The sequence below is a fragment of the Egretta garzetta genome, unplaced genomic scaffold, assembly GCF_000687185.1.
Source record: "Egretta garzetta isolate BGI_Z169 unplaced genomic scaffold, ASM68718v1 scaffold687, whole genome shotgun sequence".
NCBI lineage: Eukaryota > Metazoa > Chordata > Aves > Pelecaniformes > Ardeidae > Egretta > Egretta garzetta.
The window spans coordinates 15,988-24,509 of NW_009260396.1; the positions used below are offsets into that span (position 1 = coordinate 15,988).

The 8,522-nt window shown below is 43.5% G+C and overlaps 1 protein-coding gene across 1 annotated transcript in view; it reads left to right on the forward strand.

Annotated features, from left to right (window-relative positions):
- DNAJC17 (DnaJ heat shock protein family (Hsp40) member C17) overlaps window positions 1-8,522 on the forward strand; it is a 26,627-nt gene that overhangs the window by 7,623 nt on the left and 10,482 nt on the right. Inside the window, exons 2-8 of the mRNA XM_035898528.1 lie at window positions 2,350-2,421; window positions 3,596-3,654; window positions 5,198-5,285; window positions 5,955-6,037; window positions 6,505-6,601; window positions 7,863-7,912; window positions 8,440-8,517. Coding sequence (XP_035754421.1) covers window positions 2,350-2,421; window positions 3,596-3,654; window positions 5,198-5,285; window positions 5,955-6,037; window positions 6,505-6,601; window positions 7,863-7,912; window positions 8,440-8,517 — 527 coding nt within the window. The remainder of the gene's footprint in view (window positions 1-2,349; window positions 2,422-3,595; window positions 3,655-5,197; window positions 5,286-5,954; window positions 6,038-6,504; window positions 6,602-7,862; window positions 7,913-8,439; window positions 8,518-8,522) is intronic.

Sequence of the window (8,522 nt, forward strand, 5' to 3'; positions counted from 1 at the left end):
AGATGGGATAGGGGGGAAAAAGGATGAGAAAATTACACCTTGGATGTGGGGGGAAAAGGATGAGAAAATTAGAAATTGGATGTGGGGGGAAAAGGATGAGAAAATTAGAAATTGGATGTGGGGGGAAAAGGATGAGAAAATTAGAAATTGGATGTGGGGGGAAAAGGATGAGAAAATTAGAAATTGGATGTGGGGGGAAAAGGATGAGAAAATTAGAAATTGGATGTGGGGGGAAAAGGATGAGAAAATTAGAAATTGGATGTGGGGGGAAAAGGATGAGAAAATTCCAGATTGGATGTGGGGGGAAAAGGATGAGAAAATTCCAGATTGGATGTGGGGGGGAAAAGGATGAGAAAATTAGAAATTGGATGTGGGGGGGAAAAGGATGAGAAAATTAGAAATTGGATGTTATGGCACAACTTGAAGTGACAAGTGTAATTCAGAGTGCTAATTCTTGATGGAAAATACTTGAAGCGACCCAGAGACCCTTTGTATGCAGAGCAGCCTGGCCAAAAGAGATGAACAAAGGCTGTTAAAAGTAATTTAACGTCACTGTTTAGAGAAGCCTTACCTGAATTTGCCTCGTAGAATGGTTGCTGTAATAGTGGTGACTGATGTGTGGGGAGGAGGCTGACCTCTCTTAACTGGAGCCTTGCTGGGGCAGGAGGTAGGACTAGGCCTGTAAGGCTTTAGCTGCACATCTCCCTTCCAAGAGCTTTGTCCACCAGGTGGTGCCAAGCCACCGCTTATTCCACCGGTTTTAGCAGAGGGCTGCTTAGCAGTGGAACAGAGCAGCTCTCCCCTCAGGGGTCCGTACTGGGACCGGTGCTGGTTAATGTTTTCATCAATGACTTAGACAGAGAGATCGAGTGCACCCTCAGCAAGTTTGTGGATGACACCAAGCTGAGCGGTGCGGTTGACACACCAGAAGGACGGGATGGCATCCAGAGAGACCTGGACAGGCTGGAGAGGTGGGGTCATGGGAACCTCATGAGGTTCAACAAGGCCAAGTGCAAGGTCCTGCCCCTGGGTCTCTATGATTCTATGATTCTATGATTCTATGATTCTATGATTCTATGATTCTATGATTCTATGATTCTATGATTCTATGATTCTATGATTCTATGATTCTATGATTCTATGATTCTATGATTCTATGATTCTATGATTCTATGATTCTATGATTCTATGATTCTATGATTCTATGATTCTATGATTCTATGATTCTATGATTCTATGATTCTATGATTCTATGATTCTATGATTCTATGATTCTATGATTCTATGATTCTATGATTCTATGATTCTATGATTCTATGATTCTATGATTCTATGATTCTATGATTCTATGATTCTATGATTCTATGATTCTATGATTCTATGATTCTATGATTCTATGATTCTATGATTCTATGATTCTATGATTCTATGATTCTATGATTCTATGATTCTATGATTCTATGATTCTATGATTCTATGATTCTATGATTCTATGATTCTATGATTCTATGATTCTATGATTCTATGATTCTATGATTCTATGATTCTATGATTCTATGATTCTATGATTCTATGATTCTATGATTCTATGATTCTATGATTCTATGATTCTATGATTCTATGATTCTATGATTCTATGATTCTATGATTCTATGATTCTATGATTCTATGATTCTATGATTCTATGATTCTATGATTCTTTCCTTCCTTTCCTGCATGCAGCTGTGTCCCTGACAAAGGGGACTCGGATCGTTCAAAGTGACTTAGCTCGGAAAGTTGTCAGTCTTTGAAGTGTAGAAGAGATTGAGCAGTCTTTGGTCAAAAATTCCTCACCGTGCCAAACTCAAATCGTTGCGCAGTAAATGACACTTTCTCTGTCCCAAAGTTACCACGGTATCCCTCTGGCTGGAAAACTGCCTCAGTCAACCAGACTTGGCTCTGACCATCGTGAGGTCTGGCTTCTGTATTACAGCGCACCTTGCAGTAAAACTTCTGGCTTTGAAAAGCGTAGACTCATTCAAATTTTATGGCTGCCTGCCTACTGAGCGTCCTGGGCTCAAATGCTTATCCTCGTGGTACACTGTGATTAAAAAGGACAGGTTGCTGCACTGGGGCTGAAAACTGAGCCTTCCGGAGGTCTCCTGCTGTTACAGTAGGCTCAACCACAGCCTTCTACTTGCCATAGGGAGCTGTGTTTTACCTTAAGCAAAGCCAGCAGCAAAAGAAACCCTCTGAATAGTAATTTTTTTGATTCTGCAGTAGTTTGGGGTTTGGGGTTTTTTTCTAAGTTGCTTTTTTTCAACACAGCCTAAACAGCACCAACCAGTAAATCTCAATTCTGACTCTTGCAGGTTAAGAAAGCGTACAGGCAGAAGGCCCTGACTTGTCACCCCGATAAAAACCCGGACGATCCCAGAGCAGGTAAGATGAGGCTGTGCAGACACAAACAGCTCTTTGTGTGTGTTTTCACACGTGCAGACTCCTGGAAGTGGCTCTGCTTAACTTCAGGTCTGTCTTTGCATGTAATTAAGGGAATGCCTGGGTATATGTCACGTGAATTATACACCTGCAGGACTAAGAGTTGTTTTCATCACTATTAGAGAGCTCGCTTTTTAAAGGTTGAATGCATACACGTTGGTTTTAAAAAGATCAATATGAAGTCAGTGCTGAAATTATGCTCGCGCCTCCCAAAATCTTCCCACGTGGTACTGGAATCCTGGGCCTTTGGCCATGCTGTCCCCAGTGTTTACTGGCTGGGGGCTCTTTTTTTTTCTGCAATAGCAAGCTTATAAACCATATTCTCTATGGGCAATGCCCGTTTTTGTCTCTTGGAGACAAGGCCCTGACTGACTCTGTGGAACTGAGTATACCTGTACTGCTAGCAGGGTCTGGCTTCCGCAGCCACGCTGGTTTTAAGTGTTGTAGCTACGGGTAGTAGTGTAACTAGGAGGATGCTGTTCCTTGGGACACCTCAAAATAAACATTGTTCTGGATCTTGCATTTTCCAGTTTGATGGGCTGCAGTCTTAGAGACTGCAAATCTGTAGCTGTAGTACAGAGAAAACTTTTTTCCACCAGAAGAAGATATTTTAGCAGCAGTGAGAGGAAAGCTGGGGACTTGGATCCCCGCAGAAGGCTGAGAAGTGATTTGAAGTGTGGTGGGGAGGCCTCTGGCTTATATGTGTCCAGGAAGAGGGTCAGCAATATTGATGGAAAACGCAAAGTTTGAATCTGGGGCTGAAAAGCTGTTGAAGTGAAAGGGAGAATTTGTTTGTAACGGCGTGTTTCAGGCTGGCTGCAGGCTGAGCAATACATTCCTGTAGAGGGCTTCTGTTGAACTGATGTTTTCAAGATTTCTGTTAAAATGAAATGGTCCCGGGTTTTGTTTCTTAATTTGCGCTGAAGTTCATGTAACAAATGTTGTCCTTTGAGTTAAGGTAATCCTGGCTACAAGTTGGCTTACAAATGCTTTGGAAAGATTATTCTTCTTTCTGATGTTCTGCAGGTCTCTTCCATAAGGGATTGTCTTTTCTGCTTCATCTCCAGGCCACTAGCATGGTTTTCTGCATCTTACCCTTTTTTCTTCTAATTCCCAGCGGAAGTCTTCCACCAACTGTCTCAGGCCTTAGCTGTGCTAACAGATGCAGCAGCAAGGGTAAGGATGCCCATCCCTTGTTGGGGTTGCGTGGTGTTACTCTCTGCAAGCATGTCGCAGAAGTACCGAAACTCTCCTCCTGTCTGCTCTGCTCTCTTCTCCGGTTGCGACCTCGCGAATGCAAATCTCATCTGTTATTTCCTGTAGTTCTCTGTGAGATCAAATAGTAGGTGCCAGATAAGAACTTGGACAAATGTTCTTTTCTGATTTGATGTGCTGGGAGTAGCTGTGTCCATAAGGGTGAGATACGGTCTTTAATAATGTGTTAGACCGGGGCATATCCCATTTAAAAAATAAATTATAACCACCACTGATTCAGGGATGCATTAAATTCCCATGATGATGGTGGGTTTGCGGTTCCCTTAAAGTCAAAGTCTGACAAATAAATAATATCTAGATGTGATTGCTGAGGCTCAAAGCCTTTCTTTCCATAGGCCATAAAAGTTGTAAACTGAAAAGCCGAATCATAGTCACCATCCCCATCCTTTTGCTGCAAGAGCTTTCCGGGCTGCCAGATGTAGCTTGGACTCTTTTCTTGCTGTGAGGAAGTGGCTGAGTGCCTACTGTTCAAGGCCTGAAAGTAATCTGGACATGTGAAGGGCAAGAATAAAAACAAAATAAAAATAAGTAACTCTACCCAGATAAACTCAGGAGAGAAGACGTATTAAAATTTCAGATGGTAAGGTTTAAAAACATGAAATAACTCTGCTCTTTTCAAACATTGGCAAAGCTTGTCATCTCCCTGCCAAGGGGCAATTAAGCTTTTGGCATCCAAGAACTCTTTGGCTTCCACATTTTAAAAAGATAAAAGTGTTTAGCGAACCCTTCCCATGCAGGAAGGAAAAATACCAGCTTTTCTAGTTGATTAAACAAGAGCAGTGCTTTCCTTTACAACTGTTCTCCAAGGAACATTGGAGCGTTTGTGCCGGTCGGTGCTTTACCTACTACAGCAAGATTCTGTGTAGGTTGATGAACAGATTATGAACTGGTTTAAACAGGTGCTAGTGAAATTCCCAGTTTGCCCCAGTTCCTAAGTCTCTACAGTGCTAAATGAATGTTAACGTGTTATTGCTGCTGCGGAGTTCTGACGCTCTTTGATCTCGTACCTTCATGTGAGTCAAACTTCTGTCTTGTGAATAAATCCTTCGTATAAAATAGACCTTTTTAATTGCAAAGCTTTGCTCTAAACCAAACCTGATCTGTTACCAGTGCCCCTAAAGCTACTTCTGGCATGTTCAGGAAACCAAAATAGTCTTCCCGCCTTTGAAGATGGGTCAGACTTCTCTCCAGTACGCTTTCCGGTTATTCCTGGTCTTTCTCACCCTTTCCGGCTCCATCTGGAGATCCCTGGGCCTCTTCTCATGTTTCCAGGGTATTTGTGTTAACTTCCAACGCTTTTAGGAGGAATCCTAGCAAGAAGCAGAAAATGCTTCACCTCTGCTTACAGTGTTTCAATGTCTGATCTCGCCTTTATTCATCACTCTCTGTTTTATCTCTTCTGCTTTATGTAGAGTTTCACGCTATCGTGTTGGTTCTTTGACAGGCGGCCTATGACAAAGTGAGAAAGGCGAAGCAGCAAGCTGCGGAAAGGACACAAAAACTAGATGAGAAGCGGAAGAAAGTAAAGCTTGGTAAGAAAATCAAAACTTCATTTTCTCTTGGCTTGAAGTCTTCGTTAGCTGGGTGTTTGCAGTGGTGTCCAGCGACAGGACAAGGGGCAATGGGTGCAAACTGAAACATAAGAGGTTTCAGTTGAATGTGAGGAAAAACTTCTTTACTCTGAGGGTGACAGAGCACTGGAACAGGCTGCCCAGGGAGGTTGTGGAGTCTCCTTCTCTGGAGATATTCAACCCCCGCCTGGATGAAGTCCTGTGTAGATTGCTCTAGGAGAACCTGCTTGAGCAGGGGGTTTGGACTGGGTGATCTCCCGAGGTCCCTTCCAACCCTTGCCATTCTGTGATTTCTTCTGCGGCTGGAATTCACCATTGATTACTTGGCTGCCCATTTGTGATGGCTGTGCTTTCTTTATGCCTGGTACAATATAGTAGCAGTCTGAAACCTCCTCCCACAGTCAAAACTGGGGATGGTCCTGCCCTGGGGAGGAATTAGGGTGTTGATGACTCTTAAGACTGCTGGTACACTGATGTGCCTGGGCAAAAGGGAGGAACCGGAGCTATTGGGACTCTCCTTTGAGATTGGTGTAGGTGTAGCCAAGTTTGTGATCTTTTCATTCACCTCTGGTCAGCAGTGAAAATTCTCTTTGGATTGAGATTGATTTAATTTTGTTTCTTTCTCTGCAGATCTTGAAGCCAGAGAACGAGAAGCCCAGACCCATGAAAGTAAAGAGGAGGAGATCAGGATAACGAGATCATTAGAACAAGAAGTAATGATAAATTCTTAGATTTCTTTGTTTCTTTTGAGAAGAATTGCTGAAACTCTTTACAATCATGATGAAAACCATGTGATGAGATGCAGCAAATCTATGTATAGCAGTCCGTCAGCCTTTTGGATTAACGCGTTCTGTGAGAGAGGGGCATATAGAAGGGATCTTGGAGCAGTCTGGCAAATGTGTCAATCCCGGGATTTTATTTTTTGTCTGCCCTTTTCCTTTTGCGTAGCAGACAGTAACAGCAGCTATCTGGTTGTACGCTGGCTGATAGGGACTCTGTGTCACTGGGAACATGAGGGGTCCAATTTTATGAGTGCTGGAGCTGTCAGAGGGGAACTAGCAGGAGGGTTGCCCCAGGAGATGAGTATAAGACAAAAGCTTTCCTTGGCAGTCTTTAGCTGGCATGAACCAGCCATGGAACTGTGCCCTCAGTTATCTGTGCTGTCTTACCTCTGCTGTAGATAATCCGCCTGCGTGAAGAAGGTTCCCGTCAGCTTGAGGAGCAGCAGAGGCTCATTCGAGAGCAGATCCGGCTTGAAAGAGAGCAGCACATCCAAGGTGAGAAGAGATGAGATCAGAGCCCTCAGCCAAACCACGTGCACGTGGGACTCCAACTCTTCTGTAGGCTCACATACAGGTGCAGCCTTCTGCCTTGGTCACGTCGCCGTATACAGGATCCTACTTAGCTCCTTTTTCAGGGATAAGTCAAAAGGGTAATATTTCTGTGGGCTCGCTTTCTTATACGTGGCATGCTGCTCTCTAACACACTGCTGCTCCTTTTCAGTACGTATTCTGAAGCATTGAATCTAGATGGTCTGATGGGGAGCCCCATGGTTATGCTGGGGGGAGCCTCAGGTCCTGCTCATCTGTCACAATTAAAGCAGTCGGTGTTGCAGACTCAAAATAGGGAATGATTCGAGTTTGCAAAAAATAATAGCTGTCATTGGGTTAGTACTTCTATATGCCCTTGGAAGTTCTCAGTACCTATCACCCAGAAGAGACTCAGTGGGGAGAATAAAGTTTTATTTAGTCTGTGATTGCTGAGGCTCTGCTTTCTGGAACTTGATTCTCATATGTTCCTTAGGTGTGTGCGGTCTTCATCCTACATTTGTACAAACATCAGCAACAAACCTGTCAGGAAATGAGCAACACACTGAACTGGAAAATGTCTGTTGCTTTCTCATGGGGGAAAAATATTGATCTATTGAGTTAAAAAAAAAAAAAGAGATCCAGATGCAGAAACTCTTTTGGGGATCCACCAGGGTTTTCCTGTATAACTGTATGTAAGCCATTCGGCCCGCCCTAGCCTGTCTTAATTTAATTTCATGTATCAGGAGTTGGGGAGGATGTTGAGCATTTGCTTAGTGTAAAACACTGAGATCCTTCCAATGAGAGCACATCATTATGACGTATTTAGTCGCAGGGCCAGATTAAAGTCTTAGGCTGGTTTTCCTTCTTTTGTCTACCCTTCGTTTTTTCCCACCAGCACAACCCTCTTGCAGGGGAAAACGTTGCAGAATCTAACAGGTCTCCTGCTTGTATTTTTACTTGGCTGTTTCTAGCCTTCATCGTGGCAAGTCTGGGCATCCTAGAAGGGGAAAAAAACTGACATCCAATATTCAGTCTGTACTGCAGTTCCCAATGATAGCGTGGCATGAGACTTTAGGGGCTGAAATGGTCTAGTGGGAAGCAGAAGCGTTTGCTATTGTCATACATACGTACATTCTCAGGGTGAATTTTGTGCTAAGTGCTCTTTAGCCAAGGAATTTTCACCCATGTCCTTCCCATCTTTTTTTTTATTTTTCTTTCCCCTCTTTAGGCAAGCAAGAAAGAAATGGAGCAGAAGGGAAAACAACTCCCAAACTCAAAGTAAGACATCCCTATAAAGCTGGGGTTTGGTGAAAGCTGCTAGAACATTATGCAGCTTTGGAAAACAGAAGGGACACTTCAACTCTTCTGAACTGGCATGCCCCTTTGTACAGTGGAGGTGAAGTTCCGCTGTCTAACGTGTGTCATGCATACAAACAGCTCCTGTCTCTGCCCTTAAAATACTCTTTCTCCCTCACCCTTTTCTCTACTGTCTGGTCTAGGTTTTTGAGCCTGAAATTGAGTTGTCTCTGCTTTAGGCATGGGGAAGCATCAGCTTATTACCCTGGTATAGCCATTAGCATGCTTTGAAGTATTATCTTTTTTTATTTCAGTGAGCAGTGTTTCTCCCTGTTCCCCAAATAATTTGTTCCCTTTGCACACTCTGCTGTTGAAATCACTGTCTTGGCAATTCTGGGAGTGCAGCTGTAAATAGCACGCTTGGTTGTTGTGCAGGTGGCAGGAGCTGCATTCAATGTGGCGCCACGTGTTCAAATGGACAAAATTAACCCGTCGTGTTTATTTCCCAGCTGAAATGGAAATGCAGGAAAGAAGACGAGACGAGAGGGGGATACTCAAAGGACGTTCTGTTGCGGATCCTACAAAAGGTCCT